The 27,682-nt window shown below is 43.9% G+C and overlaps 1 protein-coding gene across 1 annotated transcript in view; it reads left to right on the forward strand.

The window, feature by feature from the left end:
- The window catches only part of MCPH1 (microcephalin 1), a 1,506,891-nt gene that overhangs the window by 330,643 nt on the left and 1,148,566 nt on the right, over positions 1–27,682 (forward strand). The window contains exon 9 of the mRNA XM_086926418.1: positions 5,853–5,965. Within this exon, the coding sequence (XP_086782544.1) occupies positions 5,853–5,965 (113 nt within the window). The remainder of the gene's footprint in view (positions 1–5,852; positions 5,966–27,682) is intronic.

The raw sequence follows: 27,682 nt of genomic DNA on the forward strand, positions 1-27,682 counted from the left end.
GGCCAATGGAAGAAGGGGCGTGGTTTCATGCCCCTTCTTGCTAACAAGAACTCTTGCCTGCGACAGCTCATGCGCTGCAACGCAGGCTTCGACCTAAAAACGGAATTTACTGAAATTTGCCAGGACAGGTGGGCTGCAAATCCAGGACACCTAGTCATCCTATTTATGCCTCACTGCAAAGCGTCAGTAAGTGAGCTTTTTTCAAAGGCCCATTTTTTACCTCACAATCACATTTTGTAGGGATTGTAATTAAATTCTTGAGTTGGCCCTCTGCTAGTTCAGGGCAGATGGTCCCATTCCTCATTTGCATTTCTGAAGATGGGAAAAGTGTTTCTAAACCAGCATTGTGCAGTATACCTTCTTTGCTGCAACTCTTTCATCTCCCCACTCTATTTACTTAGAAATGGCTGCTCCTAACAGGCACCTCTGCAAAGTTTTACAGAATGTAATGGCACTTTAGGAAAATCCATACAGGGACACTTGAGCCTTTTCGGTTTGCACCTGCACAAAGACCAGTTCTTAACAGTTTATGAAGAAAAGCAGATCATTTACAATAACATTTATATCGAAAGTGGTAGACTAGCAGGGAAACGGCAGGAACAACACGGGCAGAGCCACGCATGCCGTTCCACCATAAGCGCAACCATGCTTACCTGAACCACGCAAGTGTCGTAACCACATGCGTGGTTAAGGCAGATAGTGAGGTCTAGTATCTGGATGGGCGGGGAGAGGAAGAGAAAGCATCGGAACTGGAAGCTCTGGACGCAGACAGGCAAGTGGGGCTGGAGCCGGATTTGGAGGGGAAGTTTTTAAGGCTTGTGGGAAGGATTTAGGGTTCAGGAGAGGGGGATCCGGGCAGCCGTATTAAAAGGGGACAGACTTTTGGGGCTCAGGGCTGAGGGAGGGGGTTAGGGTCATTTCAAGGGCTGGGTTTGGGGGGATTTTTAGGGGTGAGGATAGGATTTAGGGCTCAGACCGGGGTGGGGTCAGGTCGTTTTTTTTAAAGGGGGAAGCGTTTAAGGCCTCAGGACGGGGAAGGGGTAGTTTTAAGGGCAGGGCGAGGTAGGTTTTAGGTCTCAGGATGGGGGTGAGGTAGGGGGATAGAATTTTAAGGTTTAGAACGGGGGTCGGGGTAGTGGCGGTCTTAACCACACATATCCCCTTACCAAACATTCCTTTACACGAAATTTCATAGTAAAGGCATGCGTGGTAAAGGAATGCATGGTTAAGATGCATTCGTGGTTCGGGCTGCATTGTAGAGGCAGGCGTGGTTTAGCCATGCATGCCTCTGTCATACAACCAGGCCAGCAGGTTGATATAATGAAATGCGGTTTTGGGATTCAACTACCTATTGGTTTCCAGTCATGCTTGTGTACATTGTAGCAATAAACCGAAAGGATCATACTATAATTTGTGTACAACAATTGCATTTACTTTATTGCTAAAAACACATGCAGTCTCTTTTTGACACACCTCTTAGCATCTTAGCCGTGCTTTTAATGGAATGCTGCTAGTCAGTTATCAGTGCTATCTTTCAGGTAATGTAGATTGATTTGCTTGCAGGAATGCGCACAAACTTTGCTTGAGGAATTCATGGAAGCCTCGCTCATGAAGCTGGACCAGAGGAATACAGTAGATACATTATAAACCACTGTGCTCTTCATCTGTACAACTACACAGCTAAAGGACAGCTAAACCACTTCTCATTACATCAGCTGCCGGCCGGGGGACTGGATGCGCGGGGAGCTGACCGAGTGCACATGCCATGTTTACTCAAAGCTGGAGCTGAAATGCCCTCCACCAGGTCAGCATGATAAGTAGATATCGCAACCAACCAATGTGCTGGCAAGCTCTCTTGCATTCTGCCCTTCATTTGGTCGTGGCACATCAGTATCACGCTCATTGTTTCTACTGCAACTGCTGGAGTAGTTGCTACTCAATCCAAGTTAGTGAAATACAGGGTGGATGAATCAACAGCAGGAGACTTCAGGTTGACGAAAATAAGGCAGCGTTCTGCCTGTCACTCACAATTCCTCAGCATGTCTATTGCTGAAGTGCCTAATAGGCAGCGGGGGTCTGGATTAAAAGTAGTAGAAATAAACAGCACCAGATTGCCACCAGTAAATATAGCACTTGGATGTGTTTAGGCAGCTGGATCATGAATCGGTTAAGTCCTGCTTTGACTGAATAAAGGTTGAGATTTCTATTGTATATTCACCAACAGGGCTTGTTTTGAGAGGCAGGCTCCCTTGTTGGGTCAGAGTTCTTGGGGAGGGATTAGCTGTTAGATTGTTGAAGGGGGATTTATGCTGTGGCAACATCTATAGACCTGCCCCCTGTAATGAGTTTGAAGACCATACTAACTATTTGGGATGTTTCGAGGGAGAATTGATCTGCACTGGGGAGAGGGAGGAAGTGGAGGTTCTTCAATCATGCCCCATGACAGGAGAAAGTGAACGCAGGGACCTTTAGGGGAAACCTGCAAGACCAGAGGCTATGCAGGGGCTGAGGACTAGAAGAGGAAAGAACTAACACCAGGAAGCCAGCAAACCAAGAGAAATGTTCTGGGAAAATGCTGAAAAAAGCCAAACAGAAAAAATCCTCACCTCAGCATCTATGCACTTCATTGCATGCAGGGCAAAAATAATATCTGGTGGAGATTTTTTTAGGATTGAGAATAAAATTATAGAAGACCATTACAGAAAATGTCATCAAGGAGAGAACAAATGAAAAAGTTATAAGTGGCCTCTACCATTGTAAAAAAAAAAATGTAAGCCCTCTGAGAAATTACAAAAACCCCAAACAGAAAAGTTAGTTACGAACCAACAACAAAACTTAATGCACTACGAGGCATATGTATAAAACGAATTTTTAGTCGCAAAAGGCTGTGAATCGCAAAAAACAGTTTTTGCGACAAAAAATTAGCGAAACGCGATGTATGAGCAAAATCGCATCACAATATTAAGGAATCGCAAAATTTGCGATTCCTTAATTTTGCGTAAGCATTTAAAGAATCGCGAATTGCGATTACTTAAATGCTATGTAACAAGCCCCCAAGTTGTGCGATTTCTCCTTAAGAAATCACAAATTACCACCAATTTGAAGTTGGTGGTAATTTGCGATTTCTTTCAATAATGCACTTTTAGAAATTTTTTAAGGTGCCATGTGGCGCACATACATGCCCTTAGGGCATATATGTGCGCCATATGCGCACACATGCTCATTTCAGGGGTGCATCAGGGTGTCCTCATGACACCCTTGCACCCTTGAAATTATTCTCAATTTGCGATTCTCAAATTGCAGATCGCAAATTGAGAATAACTTCCCATTCATTCCTATGGTCCTCCTGCCCCATAGGAATGAATGAGAAGGTATTCCTTAATTGCGATTTCACAATTTGCTAATCGCAATTAAGGAATACTAAGAAATTGCAATTTTTTTTATATACATCCCGTTTTGCAATTCTCAAATAGCGATTCTCAAAAAATCGCTATTTGAGAATCGCAAAAACGGATTTTCATACATATGCCCCTAGCTCCTTTTTTACCTCCTTACTAACTGCGTTGGGTTGGCCTCAAGGCACGGCAGAAGGCCAGGCCCTGCTACCAACTGCTTCAGGACTTGTGCCATGCACAGCAGCGGTTGGTACCCCGCAGGGGGTAGGGGGTAGGGGGCAGTGAGTGGCCAGAGGGCAGGGTGCACCGTCCGCGTCTATTGTACTTTTCAAAAGCAGTGGGCTGGGTGCTGGGAAGGGCCAAAGGTCAGCCCTACTGTGCACAACCAAACACTGCAGGTGTTCACTCACTTAAAAACTGACCCTAGGCCAGGCCCTACAGAAATCTCCTACTGCAAGGAAAAAAATAGAAATAAAAGTTGGATGTAGTATGTAATAAAAAAAACAGTTCACTTGAAAAATTGCAGTTAATTTGAAGTAATGGTTAGGATGGTTATAACACCTTACCACAGTTTTAATAAAACGCTATGAAATTTACTTTAAAAAACTACATTTAAAGTACAGTAATGATTATGAAATAAAGCTTAAAACTGTCAACTTATGCACCAAATCAATGCTTATGCCCCCGCAATATTGTTTCTCCCATTAACACCTGAACGCTCGATTTAATTAAATAGCAACTGCTTCCTTAGCAGTCTCTCAAGGCCAAAGCCTGCTCCAGCATTGTAGGCCCAGCCATGGGCTGTTAGAACATTCTATCACATGAATGTCCAAATTAAAATAAAAAGGCATCTCCTCTAGCTTCAGCAACTCTGCAGCCTCATAGGCCATGACAAATTGGCCTATTGAATAGTTGAGAAAGAGGTCTTATTTAAAAATATTGGAATACCTCAACAATGACCACAGAGGGTTTGCATCTCTGCAGAGGTGAAAAGTGTGTGGTTTGGAGGATGATGTTCATTATCCTAATTTCAGGAAGGTGCTCAGGTGTTTGCAGGAGGGGGAGTAAATAACTATAGGATGATATGATAGGTGCAAGAGGTACTTGTTTTGGGTGGGGACCTATTAAGGATTATTATGCTTAGTGGGTTTAGCCACACTGTGTTATGAAAAGGAAAACTTTAATAAAAGTTGAATGCGACCTAAAAAAAAAGCCTTCTGTGAGACGCAAGAGATTTCAAAACTCTGTGGCACAGAAGCATCTGAGCCATGCACAGCAGCTGCGTATGTCTAACAGTTGATTGTCACTCTCATTGCCACAGACTTTAACTGTCACATATGGACAGAAAGAGCTATGAAAATGGGCAGCAGCCAATCTTGGACTCCTTTGTCTCCACAGCCGCTTTACTACATTAGGAGAGCCAATGGAGGCATGAGCTGAGGAGAGTTCTCCACACCCTCCAGCCGAAGCTCGTGTGACACTGTGAACTCGGGTTGAGTAAGGATAGAAGGCTTGTTGTTAGGCCTTTCCCACAAACTCTGCCTCTCTCGTTCCCCTACCCAACCCACATATCCTGGAGAGTAGGGGGAACGTAAATAACAGAAGCTCCAGGTCTGAACTTTGGAAAGCTGACTGAGTGAGACTATATCAGTGTTCTAAGCCTGCTGCTACTCCATTGTCTTCAATGAGGTTCTCAGTACTCCAGTGCTCTAATAATATGTTCATATTCATCTTATTGATAGTGTTAATGGTACTGTGATATGTAATCATAACTCTAAGCTAATTTGTAATTACATGTATTATATCAGCGGTGAGGACAGGAGCATTGCATTTAGTGTGCTAATTATGGATTGTGGAGCTAACAGTACATGGCGAAACTAAGAGGTTTTTCAGTTTTAATCTCCGACTGATGGAAAAAGGTTACAGATTAATTGAGAATAACATATACAGACCTAAATATTTCAATGAAAACTATTTTGTTCAGTGAAATTGAAAATATTAACCTCTTCTGTTCAGAAACTGTAAATACTATTTGGGATACTGGAGGTAGGAAGTTAAACCTATACTTCGTTCTTATATTTTGGACATGCTGAATGTGGGCCAGTTTGTAAAGGTCAGGTACAAACTTGGAAATCAATTTTACATATTCAATGGGATTTGGAGTGATGTTTTGAGTCTATATGATGAGACTTTAATGGTCATTACAAAACGGTATTACAAATGTGTGTCGTGTCTATTAATGTTTAATGAGAAATATTGCCAATTCTTTTTAAATTGTTGCATGTCAATTAGTTAATTATCACAATGCATGCTTAATAACGTTTTATTGGTGGGAAACATCAAATAATACAGCCAGTTATTAGTGTATTATTAATAATAAAACCTATGATTCTATTTTGCTACTCCCTAAAATGCCTTCAAATAAGATACTAATTAGTTTTAACACCTCTTGTTTAGGTCTTGAAAGTGAAACGTCAGATTGGAACACCAAAAATGGCTTTTGTGATGTACTTGGAGATCAAAAGAGTAAATGTAGTGCGACTTCCATGAGGAAAGAGCGAACCAAAAAGGTGAGTCTTATTTCATACTTAATTTGTTTTAATCACATAATGACAAATGCCTTCAAATTTTTTGTATGATAGCTGGATTAATTGTATGATCAGTGATTGAATTGCTATTAGTGTTTAAACGAGCCTGGTTGAGTTTTAAGCTGTGGTTTCCTAATATTTTTGTTCTTCAAAAATAAATTGAGCACAGAACATCCAAGCAAATTGAAGATTGGCTTGCTTTTTGGGGTCGTTTAGGCCTCTCATTCGCTTTCGGATGTTGACACTTTTTTACCCGTTTTGCTCTATTCACTAGTTGGGGAATTGACACCACAAATGCTCATATACATTTGTTTTTTGATGCACATAGACTGAAATTCAATTGTGGTCCTATTTCTGAGTGTACAATAAAATGACTCTTTTAAAAATGTATGCATAAACATGGGTATTAAAGCTGCTGCGTAATTTTCAACGTAACTCATATCTGTAACCAGTCCTTAAGAATAAGTTTCATGTCTGTCATACATTGGTCTGCTGCTGCTTATTCATTGCTTTTTTGTTCACATGTACGTTAACGAGTAGGATAAATTAAACTCACAGGAATGGGGAACAACCATCTAGACCTCTGAAATTGCTAGGTCCTTAAATGCAGGATTTCCCTTTTCCAGGGAGTTTGCCAGCTCTGAGCAGTAGTAAATCTATGTGAGGAGGGTGATGTCTGTAATAGGGAGGCTGGGCCTCCGTGGGGAGCATTGTCTTTTCTCCTGTGGCGTTATTGACAGGGAGGATCTGGGCTATACCTCTGCCCATAGCGCCTGGCCATCTCTACCTGTGGTTTTATTCAATGTGGGACAACATCAGAAAAAATAGGGTCCAGTGTTTCTGGACAACATCATATTGTGTTCTTATAGGAAAGTAGGATCTGCTTCTGATGGTTATCCCTACTTTTTGCTTAATGTGATGCTGTTTTTGACTAGTCTGACTGGGATCCTGCTAATCAGGACCCTGTCTACCTTGTTGCTCCCTAAACTGTTATATTATGTACTTAGGTAAACTCCAGATGGGATGCTGGGGTGCCCTTGTCAGTCCCCAGTAGATGGTAGCCATGTACCCAGGGCATAGGTACCCTAGGGGCCTCCCATGGACTGAAGCATGTATTATGCCACCCATGAGAGGCCATGCAAAATGGAACTACAGGCCTGCCATTGCAGCCTGAGTAAGTTGGTACATGCACCACTTACTAAAAATATAGGTTTACTATGTTTAATGGTCACTACACTTAAAAAATATAATTCACCTCGATAGAAGGCCTTTACAATCCTGAAGGCAGGGTGCTTAGTTCTGAGTGAGAGGGTGCCCCCTCATAAGCAGGCCACCCCTGCAGGCTATGTAATCCATTCTCCCGGGTTGTCAGTGAAGCAGCCATATACTAATATAGAGGGGCATTACGTGAACATGCGATGACTATCTCAAACAGCGGTAACAAACCTATTGTGTATGGTGTCAAACATTTTAGAATCACCTCCCACACCGGTGTGGTAGGTATGATTTCACCCACCATTTGGTGTGCCTGTGCATAGTCCAGTTCAAACCAGTCCTAGGAGCCGTTGGCTCCCACTCTGGCGCGAAACTCTACAAAGGACATGGGAGTAACCTCCCCCCTGTCCAGACCCTCCCCTGGGAGGGTCCCCTGAAACTTTCCAACCCTCTCCCGTCTGTGCTTAAGGGCTTACCTGCCTGTAAGACCTTAGATTCGCCGTGGACAAGATTCAGAACTGAAACCACTACACTTCGACCGCCTGAGCTCTCTGGACTTTGCTGGACTTCGTTTGGACCTGACTTTGTCTCCCTCTCAGTCTTCTGCCTCGTCTGTGCCTGTGCACCATACAGGACCTGTGGAGCATCCAAGACACCTGAAGACAATCTCCCTTGGAGTGAAGGGGTCAATCCCCTACATTAGTAGGGACCGCAACACTGCTGACTGGTCTGCCGATCCCAAGCTCCTCAGGACTCTGAAGGGTTCAACAACACACGTGGTGGTTAACCCCGGCTACCGAGGCCCGAGCTGCCTTCTCACCAAGTTTGAGATCGAAATCCCTTATGGGGGCTGCAATAACCGAAACCCTGTGCACCTCATACTTATGCAGTTCCATGTGCTTGTTGGCGACTCTGCAACAAGTGCATTGGGCACTACTTAGCCTCGACCTCCAACAAGTTCTTGCACCAATATCTTCAGCCACATCGCCTTGTGGGCACCGTGGCCAGCTCCTTTTGGTGAGCTGCTTGAGGTCCTCTCACGACTCCTGTGCCTCCGGCCTATGGGTCCAATTGAGCGTCATCTTTGATTTCCTTGGGCTCCCCTGATTGCTGGGGGCCGGCCCCTACTCCCCTGCTTGTGGTGAGTCTCCTGGTCCTTGGTGGTCCTAACCGTACACTTTCTCGACTTCCTGCGTGGGGTGCATTTGCCAAGGCTTGTTGGTGCTCCAGCCGGAACCCGTGTCACCGACCCCTCAGCTCTCAACTTCCTTCATGGGGCAGCTTGGATCTGGCTCCTAGTCATCCTCCGCATCGCCTGGTCCCCACAGCTCCAGAGTTAAGGTTATCGACATCTATCCTGAAGCACCAGACATCGGAGGGCATTCGTCTACCGAGCCCGTGGTCACTCTCAAGTGACCAAGACTCTGTCCCCTCTGCTTTCAGGTACTCTCCATCAAGAATCCACATTTGGATTCCCACGGACACTTTCTCCTCTTCCAGCAGCGGCACTTTCCTGAAGTCCTCCATTGGGTTTGAATGCTGTTTCCGACACCAATTCACACCTTTGCACTCAGCTTCCCTGGGATAGGTAACTTGGGTACTTCGGTATCCACAGGTGGGGTGGCTCTCTAACCTTCTGTCTTCCACAGGGTTTCTTCAGGGTCCACTGGGAAGGGTCCCTAATATTTAAAATTCAAAACCGCGACTTGCACATAGACTTGTACGGAGCACATGGTTGTGTTCACACACGCACATCGTACACGCACTATCTACTCACCTCAGTGGTTCTTTTGAGTCCCAGCAATTCTACGTACTCTCGACATTGTCCTAATTATAGTCGTGGTTCTAATACCACTTTCTTAGTATATGGTTTGGTCCCCCCGTAGCCCGCTGTGTATTAGTTATATTTACTATGATTTCTTTGCTAAAGTATTGTGTGCTTTGTGTCTATCTCCGTGTGGGAGATACTGTAACATACTAGATTATGTTATATAATAAATATATATTTGTATAACTACTGTGTTGTTCTCCTTTCATTTATTCTATACTGTAAGATTGAATTCTGGTAAAACAAGCTGCTTTACACTCCTTCAAGACTAAGCCTGAAAGCTGCTCTACACAGCTACCACTTTGATAGCTTTCTAAGGTTGTCTGGGACCTCTTAAATCCCCATAAAGGTTGTCTGGACTGGTGCAAGGTGCCCACTTACATTAGTGGACATCATATACCAGGCCAGCCTCTCACAGTTCTGTTACACTTAGCCACCCAATTGCTAATTCTTGGTCTCCTCCACTTCACACAAGTTTCTCAATTCTAGAAGTACAAAACATGTTGTAGAGACAGGTGCAGCTGGTGAAACAGCTGAACATCCCCTTGAGGGGCATTATATAGCACTGTTTGTTTTGGGAATGCAGAGCGAAGGCCTGGAGCACCTACTTGATACTGTCCTTGTGAAACAGGAGCAGCGAGTGATGGCCCTTTATCGTTTCTCAAGGGCTGTCTGTCCACATCAAGCCAGCAACACGTTATCTATTGCTTGTTCACAGAATAGCTACCCTTCATGCCCTAGTTGGCTAAGCACATTGCCAATATGTTCATCCTACTTCTGGGTGAGAACTGTATCACATACCATTCCCCAATGCAGCATTAAATTATATTTCCAGTTGAGGGCACATCTGACTCACCCCCAATTTATATAAAAGGGGATTAATAATCAAAGATTTGAGCCAACATCTAAGATAATCAGGAATTCTCCCTTCCCACACTGAGACTTGTAGATGCTGATCACACTTCCCAGCCATCTCAATCATGACCCTGTTTCAAATCCTCAGTACAGAAAGCAAATTAAAAGCCTTAAACCTCCTAGTAGAACCATGCCGAGCAACTATCAAAGAAAATCTGACCATACTTAGCCTCACTCCATTAGGAAAGCATACCCACCGAACTAAAACAATCATATTAAGTAAAGAAAATGCAGACAGAGAGCAATCAAAGGTTGGGCCGTCCGGCTCCAATCCGGGGAGAATCAAAAAGTAATTCTGCAAGATATTAAAGCAACAGGAGGCAGGTATAAACTCCACAAAAAAACTATATCTAGTGCAGAGCAACTGATATATGAAACAGATAGCGGTAGTAAATTTACACTCACAGGGATCAAGGCTGAGTCGGGATCCTAAACGTTAGATTCAAGGCACAAATGCCAGCTGCCGCGTAGGTCAGTGGTTTCTAGGGAAAGTGAACAAAGCACGGAGGAGGTACCAGAAATACTAGCGTGGGGGAATCTGTTTAAAAATATGTATTATAGCCCCCTGTGCGCTCACTTGGGTCAACAGGATGGTCATGTCGTCAAGAGCATACTCGGGAAAAGCCGCTGTCGAAGTCGGCAAAGTCTGAAAAGAAATAAACAGGCAGGGCACGCCGCATTAGGGGTGCGATAAATCCTTCTTACAGGAAATCTCAAAACGCACTAAGCCTTGCCGAATGTGTTAAGCAGAAGGGCGAAATACCTGTTAATGAGGCCGCCAGAGTTGTCTACGGGGGCCCTGGAGGAATGCCGATGAATGAGCAGTCACCAGAGAAGTGAGCCGTGATGTTATTTATGACGCCGGCCGCACACGTGTACGTTTGTCTACCACGTAATGCGTGTGCGGCCATGGTAGACAGACTAAACGGGCCGCAATGTATGGAGGTTGTGTTAAAGTCATGTTCATTGTACACGGCATAAAAACTTTACCGACAGGGTGAAGGTGTCATACTATATATTATATAGTAGATAGAATAACACATGGATAGCTATAAGTCTAAAGTATGTTCCAGAGCTAAATCGTCACAATTCTGGCTTAGAGACTATAATATGGGGCGCGCACCACTATAACACGAGGGTGAAGGCGTCCATTGGTTCAAAAATAGCGTTCATGTCATGAATGTTATAATACCTCACACATCAAGTTGGCTAAATACACAATGCCGCCTGGTCTCTAAACCAGTTGCGCAGAACCGCAACACAGTTATTGAAATTAGCGGGGGCATACCTCACAGGCACGGGGGTGTAAGCATCCACTAGGTCCCCAATAGTTAACCTAAGATTCATATTGGTCATATACATTAAAGAATCAACTGGCCCATGGATGGCTGACTGTCTATAGTATAATGCAACGAGACATCGTTAGAAATCTGGCTATGCAAACTCAGATTGTGACTTATAAGGCAACTGGGGCACGCACCTCTCTGTCTCGAATGTTATAATAACTCACTCTCAACAATGGCTAAATGTCTCTCTAATATACAGTAAAATTTAGTCTGAATACGGGTTGCGCAGTACCAAGATACAGTTAGTGAATTTGCGGGGCGCGCACCTCTCTCTAACGTTTAGGATCACAACTCAGCATTGATCCCTGTGAGTGTATATTTAGTACCGCCATCTGTTTCATATATCAGTTGCTCTGCACTAGATATGTTTTTTTCTGGAGCTTATACCTGCCCCCTGTTGCTTTAATATCTTGCAGAATTATTTTTTGATTCTCCCCGGATTGGAGCCGGATGGCCCAACCTTTGATTTCTCTTTCACGGTAAATGGCACTCGCTGCATTTTATATTCATTTTGCTGATTTTAGGCTCTGCCACTCACTGTTTTTCATTTTTCTAGGTAACCAGCCCCCCCCTCCACCCTCCCCTACACCACCACTGTCCTGATGAAGACCCCGCTTTAAGGTTTCACGGACACCTAACGTTACATTTGGGGTCGAAACATCGACAACCTATCCCCCTACCAGCTTGCGCCACCCATACTGAGGATATTTGTATTATGCGCATGCGGCATGGTTTCGCCGAAATGTGTTTTGAACATTGGCTGTTCTTCTTGTTGTGATGGCTCTGTGTTGAAGCTAGTGCCTATTAATCTATAAACCTTTAGCCAATGAGCAGCATTGTGTATTTATCAGAACCTTGCACAAACCTTCCTCTCACATTCACTTTTTCCTGCTCTTTCACTTCCTGGGACACCAATTATATTCCAATAAGAAATGTAGTAGTTGTATGATATAATGTATCCCTATGCACATTGTGATTAAACAACAGTGTGCCAACTAAGTAAATACTTTTGTATTTGCCTGTAATCTCTGGGGCATGGATTTGTGATCTATGCAGACTGTGGAGAACGTCTTGCCCCATCCTTTTCATGGTGCATCCTGGGTGACTGGACTTGTTGGATTCAGATGGTTCTTCCTCTTTCTCCTACGCCTCCCCAAGCTCAGTGGCCAGTTGGGTGGATTCCTTCCAGTCTCAAAGGTGAGCTGGTGGAAAGGGGAATTAATATGGCCAATGCCTGAGTGTGGGATAATGGTCGTTTCCTCTCTGACCTGAGGTGAGGCATGGTACTGGCTTATTCAAATATTTTTGCTGTCCCATTCGTTTATCTGTCTCTGTGCTTAGTTGGTCAATGCTCATCCAAGAGGCATAAGTGTTGGACGTTCTGGAAGTCAATTGCCTCTGGGATCTTTGGGATTTCAAGTCTCTACTTCCAGTGCGTGCTGCTCCTGCTCCTACATTTGTTTTATGCTAGTTCAGTCTTGTGTAGTGTGCCACTGCATCAGGCCTTTGGATAGGAGGAGAGCATTGGTCAGGCCTGGGTTTGACGGTGCTTTCAACCTTAAAGTATATGTGGGTGTAGGGGGATCTTGTGAGCTTGTCTCACTGTTTGTGTGTTCCTTCATCCTTAGGGATCGGGTTGGGCTTCCTCTGGGTTGTTGCCCTCTCCCACTTTCTCAGCAGTCCACAACAGTATTTGGGGATCCATGGATCCCAGCGGCCCATCTACTAATTTCCATTGTTGGAGAGGACTGTCTGGGATCACCAGTGATGGTTTTTGCCTGCTCATCCGTGAAGAGAATTTCTCTTTGAGCACTACTTGACCCTCTCTCGTTGTCTCTGAGTCTTACTCTGTCTTGCTTTACTTATGTTATTTTCTCTCTTGTTCATTGGGAGGCTGTCCAGCACTTGTGAGCCCTCTCCACGGCACAGCAGTTTTTCAGCTGATGGTCACTTCCTCCACATTCTTTTCTATGTTTCCCCCTGGGTTTTGCTTGGTACAAGATTGTTACATGGGTGTGCAATTCCCAGGCAGTTTTTAACTTTGTGCACGGCTGCTTAGAGCTTCTGTTGGTCTATTGGGTGGCTTTACTAACTTTGCACACTCGATCTCTTGTTGGTCTGTCAAGTATTCCAGGGGGCAGAATGGTGTGCCACTTTGGATCTTGCCATGGTTTGTTTGACCTTGTCTTTTAAAACCCTTGGGACAGTTTGTCTGTTGTTCTCATCCCTTGGGGCCATCTTTAAAGTGAATGATGCCTTGTGTTGGACCCGGCCCTTTTTGCAGAGTTATCCCCAAACTTTTCGCATTCCACCTGTATTTTTTTGGACCTGTTTTTATTAGCTTTAGGACTCTGGGCACTTTAGCGCTAAAGTGCATGAGGTCTCTCCTTTAAACTTGGTATGATTGGCTTACACTGGTTCGGCATATTTAATTTACATTTAAGTCCCTTTTACAGTGGTATCCCATAAACCCAGGGCCTGTAAATTAAATGCCACTATGTGGCCTGCAGTGCTGCTTGCGCCACCCACAGAAGTAGCCTTTCAAACCTGTCCCAGGCCTGCCACTGCAGGGCTAGCTTGCACAGATTACTGCCACATTGACTTGGCATTTAAAGTTACTTACCAATCCGTAAACTCCCATTTTACAACATATAGGTCAACCCTAACATAGGCCCTAGGTAGCCCTATGGGCAAGGTGCTGCATAGGTAAAAGATAGACAGATAATCAGAGGAGGGGCGAGGAATACGTGTCCATTTATTTCCCCAAGTAATATCAAAGGTAATCAAGTGAAAAAATGGACACTTGTAACAAATCCAGACCATTGGTTGGAAAAACTATGGTAACCTCAAAAGACCCAATGTGAATAGGTATAGCGGTATATATCGTTCCTCCGCCCCTACATTGTGGTTCGTTGGCAGTTATCATTGGATACCATAGAGAGTGTGGGTGCCTGCCTCATCCAGAGGCTCCTCTGGTCTGAGTTGCAGTGTCCAGAGAAAAAAATAGTGCAAAGAAAATTCAAAAAGACTGTTAAAAATAAGATCAACACCTAAGGAGATTTTAATGAAATGGTGGAGACCTTATAATAAAACCAGTGGGTACTTGTCCTAGATCGGATTATGGGATCCAGAAGTGCAAATTTACCAGGATGTCGACATGTTTCAGCCCCCTTTGGCTCAAGGGAGTCTACGGGGCTTTCGTCAGGACAAAAAAGGACAAACAAACATAGATATTCTACTCACACTTATTATGTGGAGTTCAATGGAAGTAGTGAGGGTCAATTTTTGAACCACTCAAGTCTTAGTAGCCTGCAAAAGACAATACATACAGACATGTTGTGCAAAGTTGTTATACATTTTTACAATATTGCTTGTATGGTGATAGGCACAGTAGTAAGCATTAGTCACAACTACTACATCGAAGCATCTTTAGCCAAACAAATTACACTTTAATTCTAAACCATAGGAGCATCCCCTGGGGTAGAGGAGAGAAGGAGAGGCAAAAGCGACTGAGAAAACTGTAAGAATGTGTTATACAGCGTCATATATACACAGTGTTATATACGTAAATCTTGTAAAAGGAACCCGGGGAGGGGGGCCCATCATACGTGCTCAGTCTAGGTGTGTAAACTCCGTCCCAACAGCAAACTCGGCAAAGGTTAATTTAAAGGAAGTGTTTGCGAAGCTGGAGAAGAACACGGAGAAGAACGCGGGGTTACTGACCCTAATGCGGTAAACTAATGCGGCGCGGCCACATAGACGTTCTAGTTTTGCACTTACCCCCTAATGCGGAGTATGTAGCTTCCATCGGGGAGGCTCAGAGCTGTAGGGAACAGGTATAAAATGGGTCAGAATCATCTTACCTCCTCGGAGAAGAAAATACCGAGAGAGACACGTTCCGCCATTACCCGCGTGTTTGGGATCCTGCGCCACTTGTGCTGACTCTGCCCCCAGACGTCAAACTAGCGTCCGGGGGAGTGTTTTTGACGGCGTTTTTTTGAAAAAACTTTATAGAGATGTCACACGGAATCCTGAATGTTAGGATCAGTGATTGTGTAAACAAATGTAGGTTGAAGCAACGCAGAGGGTGATATGTTCTGTATTGCGAAGGGGATGATTTTTAGAAGGTGATTTTTAGAAAGCAAAATCAAAAAGGGGTAAGAACAAATACAGCAACCCCATTATGGATGGTCATAATTTCAACACTGGAGAAATATATGTGAATGTGGTGTTAAGACTTGATAGGGGTGCGAGGAATATCAGATTAGGTAGAAATGCAGTAACTTCAAGTATTGGAATATGTTCAATGGACCGCAAATTGGTGCCAGGGGACATTGTCATTCATACCAGTGATGTTAGTCTTCAAACGGTCCACCCACCGTTGTTCTTTTTCGTGCAGAATTCTTTCTGCGTTGGGGGTTTTTTCCGTCAACATCTCTATGACAGTCCATCTGATGTCATCACAGGAGTGTCCTTTCTCTAAAAAATGAGCACACAGTTTTGTAGTGGTTTTCTTCAAGCGAATGTTACTACGATGTTCCCCTATTCTGATCTTGATTTTGCGACACGTCATACCTATGTACAATTTCTTACATGGACAGTTGACCATGTAGATAACACAGGAAGAATTACAGTTCGTGTGTTGCTTCTGGGTCCAGTTCAGAGTCTCTGATAATTGTAGCTGTTTTGAATGGGTGGTGAATTGGCAGGCTGTACAATTTCCGCAGGGATAATGACCACTGACTGGAGACATGGAGATGTTTCTGATAGTTTCTTGACTATGTGTATTTCGTGGCCGGGTATGGACCAATGTGTCTCGTAAGTTTTTAGTTCTTCTATTGGCAAAGCGTGGTTTAGGCCAGTTGAATTTCCCAGTATTGAGGATTTTCCAGTTCTTGTTTACCAATTTTTGGACCTCATAGGTGGACGGGCAGAACGTTGTTACACATGTCGTGAGATCCGGAATAGGGTCTTTTGGGTAAGTTTGTAGGAGACATTCCCTAGGTTGATGGTTAGCACGTTTCATGCATTTCTGGATGGTACTCTGTGTATAGTCTCTTTGTTTCAATTTGGTACATAGGTCCTTCGCTTGGGCTTTATAGTCATCAGTCTTAGTGCAGTTTCTTTTCAAACGTAAAAATTGGCTATAAGGTAAATTGTCCCTCAATGGTTTAGGATGATGACTTTTATAGGATAATAGACTGTTTTTAGCAGTTGGTTTGGTGAATGTTTTGGTTTTTAGTTGATGGTCTTCTGCAAAAATTGTGAGATCTAGGAAGTCTATGGACATGTTGTTGGCCATGTGTGTAAATGTAAGCCAAGGGTCTCTTTCATTTAACCACCTCAGAAAAAGATCCAGGTCAAGTTTGATGTCCCAAATGAGGAGGATGTCGTCAATGTATCTCTTCCAGTATAGGATACTGGAAGAGTACGGGTTTGCCTCATTGAGCACAAATTGTTGTTCTAAATGGCTGACGTACAGTCCTGCCACCGAAGGGGCAAAGGCACTGCCCATCGAGGTTCCGTGTTTTTGTAGATACAACGTTCCGTTGTATTCGAAAAAAATTTCTTTTAGTGCAAGTTGACAACACTGTAAAATAAAATGTCTCGGAGTGTGATATTCCCAGTCTTCACTGTAGAGAACATCTTCCAGCATTTGTAGGGTATCGTCTTGGGGCAGGCTGGTGTACAGTGACTCCACGTCAAGACCTACCAGGAGCATCGTGTTCTGATCAAAAGGTATATCCTTAATTTGTACTAACAGGTCACGTGTATCTTTAAGATAGGTAGGTGTCTTCTGGACTATTGTGTTAGAAACTCTAGAATCTAACACAGATATTGTCTTCAAACCAGCAGACAAGGGGGGAGGGATCGTGATCCTCAGCAAAGAGGGTTACGACTCACAATGTCTCTCCCTCCTATCAGACACCAAGTACTACAAGAAAATCGATGAGGATCCCACAGAAAGGCTCCAGAACATAATCAATATAATGATCAATGAAGCCGAAACCAACAGGTGGATAACAGGGAAGGAAGCTGACTATCTGTGCACGAAGGAACCTAAAATCCCCTTCTTCTATTCCTTACCCAAAACTCACAAAAATAGATCACCTCCACCAGGACGCCCCATTGTGGCTGGCATAGGATCATTGCTCGAACCCCTGTCGAAATTCGCTGATGAGTTCTTGAAACCAATAGTCCAGAAGACACCTACCTATCTTAAAGATACACGTGACCTGTTAGTACAAATTAAGGATATACCTTTTGATCAGAACACGATGCTCCTGGTAGGTCTTGACGTGGAGTCACTGTACACCAGCCTGCCCCAAGACGATACCCTACAAATGCTGGAAGATGTTCTCTACAGTGAAGACTGGGAATATCACACTCCGAGACATTTTATTTTACAGTGTTGTCAACTTGCACTAAAAGAATTTTTTTTCGAATACAACGGAACGTTGTATCTACAAAAACACGGAACCTCGATGGGCAGTGCCTTTGCCCCTTCGGTGGCAGGACTGTACGTCAGCCATTTAGAACAACAATTTGTGCTCAATGAGGCAAACCCGTACTCTTCCAGTATCCTATACTGGAAGAGATACATTGACGACATCCTCCTCATTTGGGACATCAAACTTGACCTGGATCTTTTTCTGAGGTGGTTAAATGAAAGAGACCCTTGGCTTACATTTACACACATGGCCAACAACATGTCCATAGACTTCCTAGATCTCACAATTTGTGCAGAAGACCATCAACTAAAAACCAAAACATTCACCAAACCAACTGCTAAAAACAGTCTATTATCCTATAAAAGTCATCATCCTAAACCATTGAGGGACAATTTACCTTATAGCCAATTTTTACGTTTGAAAAGAAACTGCACTAAGACTGATGACTATAAAGCCCAAGCGAAGGACCTATGTACCAAATTGAAACAAAGAGACTATACACAGAGTACCATCCAGAAATGCATGAAACGTGCTAACCATCAACCTAGGGAATGTCTCCTACAAACTTACCCAAAAGACCCTATTCCGGATCTCACGACATGTGTAACAACGTTCTGCCCGTCCACCTATGAGGTCCAAAAATTGGTAAACAAGAACTGGAAAATCCTCAATACTGGGTAATTCAACTGGCCTAAACCACGCTTTGCCAATAGAAGAACTAAAAACTTACGAGACACATTGGTCCATACCCAGCCACGAAATACACATAGTCAAGAAACTATCAGAAACATCTCCATGTCTCCAGTCAGTAGTCATTATCCCTGCGGAAATTGTACAGCCTGCCAATTCACCACCCATTCAAAACAGCTACAATTATCAGAGACTCTGAACTGGACCCAGAAGCAACACACGAACTGTAATTCTTCCTGTGTTATCTACATGGTCAACTGTCCATGTAAGAAATTGTACATAGGTATGACGTGTCGCAAAATCAAGATCAGAATAGGGGAACATCGTAGTAACATTCGCTTGAAGAAAACCACTACAAAACTGTGTGCTCATTTTTTAGAGAAAGGACACTCCTGTGATGACATCAGATGGACTGTCATAGAGATGTTGACGGAAAAAACCCCCAACGCAGAAAGAATTCTGCACGAAAAAGAACAACGGTGGGTGGACCGTTTGAAGACTAACATCACTGGTATGAATGACAATGTCCCCTGGCACCAATTTGCGGTCCATTGAACGTATTCCAATACTTGAAGTTACTGCATTTCTACCTAATCTGATATTCCTCGCACCCCTATCAAGTCTTAACACCACATTCACATATATTTCTCCAGTGTTGAAATTATGACCATCCATAATGGGGTTGCTGTATTTGTTCTTACCCCTTTTTGATTTTGCTTTCTAAAAATCACCTTCTAAAAATCATCCCCTTCGCAATACAGAACATATCACCCTCTGCGTTGCTTCAACCTACATTTGTTTACACAATCACTGATCCTAACATTCAGGATTCCGTGTGACATCTCTATAAAGTTTTTTCAAAAAAACGCCGTCAAAAACACTCCCCCGGACGCTAGTTTGACGTCCGGGGGCAGAGTCAGCACAAGTGGCGCAGGATCCCAAACACGCGGGTAATGGCGGAACGTGTCTCTCTCGGTATTTTCTTCTCCGAGGAGGTAAGATGATTCTGACCCATTTTATACCTGTTCCCTACAGCTCTGAGCCTCCCCGATGGAAGCTACATACTCCGCATTAGGGGGTAAGTGCAAAACTAGAACGTCTATGTGGCCGCGCCGCATTAGTTTACCGCATTAGGGTCAGTAACCCCGCGTTCTTCTGCGCGTTCTTCTCCAGCTTCGCAAACACTTCCTTTAAATTAACCTTTGCCGAGTTTGCTGTTGGGACGGAGTTTACACACCTAGACTGAGCACGTATGATGGCCCCCCCCCCCCCCGGGTTCCTTTTACAAGATTTACGTATATAACACTGTGTATATATGACGCTGTATAACACATTCTTACAGTTTTCTCAGTCGCTTTTGCCTCTCCTTCTCTCCTCTACCCCAGGGGATGCTCCTATGGTTTAGAATTAAAGTGTAATTTGTTTGGCTAAAGATGCTTCGATGTAGTAGTTGTGACTAATGCTTACTACTGTGCCTATCACCATACAAGCAATATTGTAAAAATGTATAACAACTTTGCACAACATGTCTGTATGTATTGTCTTTTGCAGGCTACTAAGACTTGAGTGGTTCAAAAATTGACCCTCACTACTTCCATTGAACTCCACATAATAAGTGTGAGTAGAATATCTATGTTTGTTTGTCCTTTTTTGTCCTGACGAAAGCCCCGTAGACTCCCTTGAGCCAAAGGGGGCTGAAACATGTCGACATCCTGGTAAATTTGCACTTCTGGATCCCATAATCCGATCTAGGACAAGTACCCACTGGTTTTATTATAAGATCTCCACCATTTCATTAAAATCTCCTTAGGTGTTGATCTTATTTTTAACAGTCTTTTTGAATTTTCTTTGCACTATTTTTTTCTCTGGACACTGCAACTCAGACCAGAGGAGCCTCTGGATGAGGCAGGCACCCACACTCTCTATGGTATCCAATGATAACTGCCAACGAACCACAATGTAGGGGCGGAGGAACGATATATACCGCTATACCTATTCACATTGGGTCTTTTGAGGTTACCATAGTTTTTCCAACCAATGGTCTAGATTTGTTACAAGTGTCCATTTTTTCACTTGATTACCTTAGGTAAAAGATAGAACATGTGCCTTCATTGTGTGGCATGTCCTGGTAGTGACAAACCCCCTTTTTTTTGTTTTTCACTACTGTGAGTGTTGATACTCTAACAGGTTTGCATTGGAAATTCCCTGATATCTTTTTCAGTGGTAGTGACCCCATTTTTTTTAGATACTGTGTGGGACTTGTGACCAGACTCCGCTGACTCTGCAAAGTGCACATTGCAAGAAGAAACTGTTATGCTGCCGGGAAGAACCACTTCTTGCTTGTTGTGCTGACCTGTGGCCTGTGGGGCTACAAGAAGGGCTATCACTTTGCTTCGAGGACCCCGATGTGCTGGCCTGCTTTGTGTTTTTTGCTTTGGGACCCCAAGTTATTCTCCAGGGACTGGGTGGTGTGGCCCCTCCTTGTTTTGCTATAAGAGAGGATGCAGGAGCCAAGATCAGTGTGTGTGAGTGCTTGATTTCCCATAAGGAGCCCAGCACTTGGTGGACGCTGATTCCTGCTCCTGGCTTTCCTGTGTGTTTGCGACCTTCGTGTGTTGTGTTAAGCGAGGGTGGGTGCTGTCATTTGACCCTTTTTTGGTTCGAATTGGAGGCGGGAGTACTGTGCCGAGGCACCTGCTCCCTGGCAAGCCTACTGCCGCTGTAGAGGTAAGGCTGTAGCAGTGTCATGGGAACCCTCCAGGAAGGCTACGACTATAGAAGCGGGCCCCGCTGTCAAGGCCCGCCATCCGTTTTACATGGAGCTTCCCTTGGCCAAGAGAGTCACCACAGTGCCTGGGGAAGCCTCCACTGATGTTACATTTGCTTTGCCCCACCACCGGGAACCCAAAAAACAACAAAGAAGGAGCTGAAACCCCTTGTGACGGGAGAGACCGTCCGGCACTTCATCGTGGGTGGGCCTGTGTACACCGGGATATCGGCGGTGACCTCTGGGGGCCCCTGGGGTCCTCTTGATTACAGAGTACTCCCCGGGCTATTTGCAGCTGCGCAGCATGGTCACAGGCAGCTGCCCTATTCGCTTGTTTTACTTCTGATAGCCCTCTAGGTGAGGGTCAGGGGTCCTTTGTGCATATTACAGCAGGTCCTTGGATGTTTCCATGCAGGCTGGTTGCAGGAACGCTGGATAATAATCCTTTGACATGGGTATTCTATCTCTGCTTTAGTAGTGTGTGATGTTTTTTTACATTATTGGGATATGCAGCATACTATGGTTGTCTGTGCCTCTCTGATTTGGTGTTCTGGAGATGCTCTAACCACTGAGGTGTATCCTCATGTTGCGGAAGGAGAAGGGAGATTAATGAGTGCTGGTAGTTTAATTATCTGTAATGCTATTACTCTGAGTATTCCGTCCTCATCTGAGGACCTTTGCTTCACAACATACCATTTTGTCCTGCAGCTTCGGTTGTGGGATAGGGAAGTTATGATCAGATGGCATCATGGTTAGCACTCTTTTATGGAGTTTAATTGTGGTGGCTTTTAGTTCAGTTCAGATTAGCTTTATTCGATTTTGATACATAAAATCATAAAAGCAACATTCATTATATACACATCATTAGGAACCATTTCATTACAATAATTAATAAGTTAAGACATTATTAAATCAGTTCAAACGAATTGCTAATCACTGGATACCACTGCTAAAAACACTTCATGGAAAATAATTTGGGATGGGGTTGTTAAAGCCATTCTGTAAATACACACTCCGATCCGGCCGATAATTAATCTCTAAACTTGTTCTTTCTGGGAAATGGTGTTTTCTCTCTAGTCTTGTATTTAAGGGCCGAGGGTAGCGGGACCTAGGGTAGAAATCATGGAGTCCCCAGACAGAGATCGGGCCATCCCCTAATTGTGGAAACCAAGTTTGTAAATAAGGCACAACCCGATCACTCCAGAATCTAACTAACACCAGGTCGCCTGGGAGATCTTTTGGAAGGGGGCCGAGCCATCCCACCCTTCTAGCACTTCGAATAGCACCATCAATGTTCACTGGCAAGGTTCGATTCCCAGACAGCCAATAGATGACCTTGTGTTTTAGATCCTCTGATCTCTCGGTTTTTCCCTTTGTAATTGGTAAAACACCAGTGAGAACACAGACAAAGGGGGCGGCCATTGGAGGCAAATGTATATGTTTAGTATAATCTAGGTTAGTAGCTTTCTCCTCATGAGGTGTGGGAACGTTTGGCACCCCTACATCAGCGATGATACTCTTGGTGGTAGTGGGCTCGATGTCGGATGACGAGGAGATACATGGGTGGTTCTGTGGGACCGTAGGTCTGTTGAGAGGGATGCTACTTCTTTGAGGAGCTAACTTAGAAACCACAGTAGTGGGTAAGGGCTGTGGTTGGCTAAGTCCTGCCAGGTTCTTATTAGGTTGAGTCGGTGACCTAACTGAGATCTCTATATCCCTTAACCTATCCCCTAGGGAGTTGATTCTTGCAGTCAAAGGGGATATTAGAGAGGTGACCAGGCGTTCAATCAGGTCCAGAAGAGCTGCCTGATAGGGGGGTGCAAAGGATTCAATGTTATCGCAGGCCTGTGAAGCTGTAGGTAGGGTGGTGACGGACGGTGAGGAACTTGTGCAAGGCTTTAGCAGATTTGCTTCCCTCCCCATGCAGTTATCCCCGGAACGCTTTCTTGTGACCGTAGGAGTTTTAGGGTTCCCAAGTTGTTTAGTGTTTGCTTTTACTGACGGGGATACGGGAGGGGCAGCCAGAATGTTATTGTTTGCGTTCAATAATGAGCTAGACTGCAAATGTACGGGAAGTATTGGGCTGAAAAGGGCTTGGGGTGGGTCTGCTATGGTTTTGACTGGTGCATATCGAATGTGACATAGGGCTTTCAATTCCTCTGACCAGGACAAACTTAATGAAGTGTCGGCTAGCTGCGCCTCGGGATATTTGCGGGCTACGCTATGTGAGGGCAAACGAGTTTCTAGATCTTCCAAATCATGAATAACGGGTAATAGTACCCTGTCTACATAGCAGTCTAACCTCCCCCTACTAGAGTCACTTGGGGGAATACTGGGTTTGGGAGCCCCCTTAAGAGGCATGGCGAAGGTGCAGCAAACAGAGTCCCGCAAAAAGTCAATGAAAGTCCCAGTGTCTTGAGGCGACAGTATGTGCAGAGATGTAGGTCAAAGTCTCACTATACCTTGTTCAGTAGGAACCAAGGGGGGTGGACCGTCCCGTCCTTATCGGTCCTCTCAGGGCCACAGAGGGCCCGCCCTTTGCCCGGGCTTAGCCCGGCTGACGCCCGCGCGCGTCTCGCGGTGTGAGGGTCCCACAAGAGCTTTATGCGCCTCCTGGCGCAGGGGCTTGACCTGTGCGCTCCCTGGAGACTTGGGAGTTGTAGTCCAGCAGGCAGCAGCGGTGGTGGAGCGGGGCCCAGCACAGCAGCAGAAACGGCGGAGTGAAGCCCAGCCCAAACGCACCCCCGACGGAGCAGAACCCGGTCAGTGTGCAAGGTTCTGTTAAAAAGAAAACAACGAAGCACATATGCTAGAGTGGGCTGTTCAAGAGGCAGGTGATACTCACATGTTTAGGTCTATGAAGAGGAAGGCACATTGTAATAATAGGATTCCGGGTTAATAATCTAGGTGTTATTTCCAGGGTTGAAGATGACATTCACAACCACACTATATTGCACAAACAATTTCATCTAGCTTTTCGTGTCTTGTGCATAAAAAAGCTGTGGCACAATTAAAGGTTGCAACCCTTGATAGACTGAAAATATTTCCTCCATATATGGCAGTAGTTCCAGGTAATGATTGTAAACACCGACCAATGAAACAGTAAACATCTTAAATTTTCTTCTGGAAAGCTGCTTCAGTCTCAGAGATCAAACTTAAATTTTCCGTTAATCATTAGACGAGAGCTCTAGTTTCCCTAGGAGTAGGTTTCTGCCTTTGTATGACAATTGGTTCTAGTTTGGGTGTTGTTTTGGGGTGCAATCTCTGAGCACTAAGATCATTGCCTAACGCCCCCTAAAATCTTGATGCTGAAAATAGAGGGTTGGCACCACGTCCAAGCTTTCTGTTCAGGGCTAAGTATCACCCTACAATGTCTTTGAAATGTGGAAGGTTCACTGGAGATATTTCTGGATTTTCTTCTCTTTCCTTTGAATGTTTTGAAAGAAAAGGGAATGAATAGCGCATTCTAATAGAAGATAATTGTTTGTTTTATATATAAAGTAGAACAATAAAGTTACCATATGGTTAGGGATGTCACAGTAGGTTTCAAAACCCAAGCAGACCTCATCAAATAAGGAGGCTCTGGAATGGCTATTGTAATTGTTAGCAATTCAGAATTGGGTAAAGAGGATGGCTGTATCTTCTGTGCTCTGGTATACAGGTATATTGCTAAAGTGAAACCAGAATCTTTCTTAGAAAGTATCAGCTCATTCTGTTGAGGTACCAAAGTTGAAGTGACCCTACACAGCTAATTTAATAAAACTTCGCCATCAGTGATTGGTAGGACACCCATTAGGTCCTGAAGGATTTTGGCTGCCATAGTACACCTGGAGCCTTCACTTGGATTAAGCATGGTGATTTTCACCAGCCACATTGGTGGAACTCCATTTCAAACAAGCATGTGGTATATTTACAGATTCACGATCAATTCTCCCTGCAGAGACTCACATGAATACGGGTTACATGTGCTGAATCTGTCTAAAATGATGAAAAGCGACGAAGTTCCAGTGATGCTGACCAGGGGATGGTGGGTAAAAACAACCTCTACTGAGTGTAGAATCAGTCTCTTGTGTAGGACTTGGGTAAAATGATGTTAGTTAATATATTGTACTGAAGATTTCCAGTATGAGGATCGGAAATATATAACCAACGCCTATATGACTATACTGCTTGTGTTGAGAAGAGGGAACATCAAAGACTAATTGGACTGTTAATCTAGAAAAACCTTTAGATACTAGAGAATTCCTTTACAGTAACAATACAGACATCTGAATCTTGAAATTCAATTTTCATTTATGCAGCCACAGACCCCAGAACATTTTTTTTCTTCCTGAACGTCCTCTTTGGTTAAAACGTGATCTTAATTGCTCTTTGCAGCACATACTTTGCCTTCCTACAACTCATAATATATTTTTTATCCTGGACCCCTTCCTTGGCTGAACAACAATTCGGAATTTAACTAGCACTTTTATGATGGTAAAATCAAATATACATTTGGGATCCAAATGTGCAGCTCACAGACCCTTAAACATCTGTGATTGGACAACAGATACAATGTGGCCATGTTTCCTGCTGCTTTAGTCACAGGAGCATCAACCTGAGACAAATTAAGTTTGCTGATAAACTCGAAGCATATCATGATTGTGCCACTTAAGTGTCCCAGTCCAATGATTATGATCCGTTCCCATTCATGCTACAATTTTGCATATTAACCACTGGCCAGTGGTCTTGTGGTTTATTATAACATATTTCATAAAGGCACTTTGTGCTCTATCAAGGCAAAATGGGGATGTGAATCTGGGGAAAACCTTACATTGAGAGTGCTTAGACCATAGCTCACCAACACCATGTGGATATTATAAGAATATGCCAAGATCCTCCAGCAGATCAAAAACAATTCTTAATCCATGGGATCATTTTTGCATTAACCTCTTTAGTCTCCCTACATGGGCAAGATACTTCTGTTACTATACTTATGCTGCAAATCCTTCAATAATTTTTCATGATCTTTGAGAGGGTAAATGGCTTCAAGGACGACGGTGGTCATTATAAAATTGTCATCCTAAAGGTAATTTGTCTTCCAAACATCAAACAGTTGTATGCCTGAGCTAAATTGAGTTAATTAATGAAATATTTACATTTATGACTGGAGGAGTTCATCCTTCATTAAGACCTTGTCTACGCCATCTGCCAGTTAGCCTAAGCTAATTGCTCTTTAGACCTACCTGTACCAGTATCCTTTGTGTAGTAATTTCCGTGAGGCAGCAAATGATACAGAACATTTTAAACTAAATCTATTTTTTTTAAACTTTTGATAGCCATAACATTTGGGGCTGACTCATAACTTGGAGTCAGTGTACTGTATTGGAAAGTGGGAGTGGCCTTTCTTGTGGGGTTGGGTCCTACTTGTTCCTCTGCAGGGGTGCAAATCAGGGCAGGACTGGCAACCAAAAGCTGCCCTATCAAACAATGTTCAGACCAGCTCTCACTCCCTTCCTGTGTGTTTTTTTTCCTGTCTCTTTTTCCATTCTCTCTCTTTCTCACTCTCTGGTCTTTTTCTGTCCCTACTCTTTTTCTCTCCCTTACTCTCTACTTCGTCTTTTTCTCTCTGTTTGCCACCAGTGTACCTGCTGACATATATCCCAGGGAGATGGAAACAGCAAACTGTGTTATGGAGTAGGTCAGGAGTCTGACACTGGTGTTAATGTATTTGATCTTGGGTGGCCTCTGGTGTCATGATTCACTTCACTAGCTTTTTGGAAGGTGTCTTAGGTTTCTGTGCTGGGTCCTCTACCTGTTCCTTCCTGCTCGCACGATCGTTCAGAAATATTTTCCAACCGCCTTTGTACATTTCTCCACCATACCTGCATTACCCCTGATAGTGCCTATCCCTTAATCCAGGCCCATATTTTCCTCTTCATGGCCTCAAGCACTGATAAAGAAGTTTTGCCAAATAATATTCCTGTGAAACTTCCTCCACATGAATTCAGCTACTCATCAGTGAACCTTTGCTCTGTATCTTCTATTGTGGATGCACAGTCGTGGCTGGGCAAGAAAAATCTCTCATTCCTTCTCTGTGCCCTTTTTTTGATCTGCAAATGCTTCATGTTTATCATTTCATCATAACACTGCGATTCACAAATACAAAATGAGTGCATACAATTTCCTCTCTATTTATGCCTGCCCGCTCAGTAATTTAGGCCTTATTTAGAGTTTGTCAGATGGGATACACGGTCAAAACATGACGGATATTCTCTCCCGATACTACATGTGCCAAAGGAAATAATTCCCTGTAATAAGGCATATGAGACATCCAGCACGTTTGCGAAAGAGTATCTTGTCCATCTATCTCTGAATCAGGCCCTAGGTGATTAAAATGATATGGACATCTAAACTCCATAGTCATTAAAGATAGTTCAGAATGCAGCTGCTCGCTTGCTCTGTGGCTCTCATTTCGCCCGCCATCTAAAAACCTTCCACCGGCTA

This window comes from Lissotriton vulgaris, chromosome 6, assembly GCF_964263255.1.
Source record: "Lissotriton vulgaris chromosome 6, aLisVul1.2, whole genome shotgun sequence".
NCBI lineage: Eukaryota > Metazoa > Chordata > Amphibia > Caudata > Salamandridae > Lissotriton > Lissotriton vulgaris.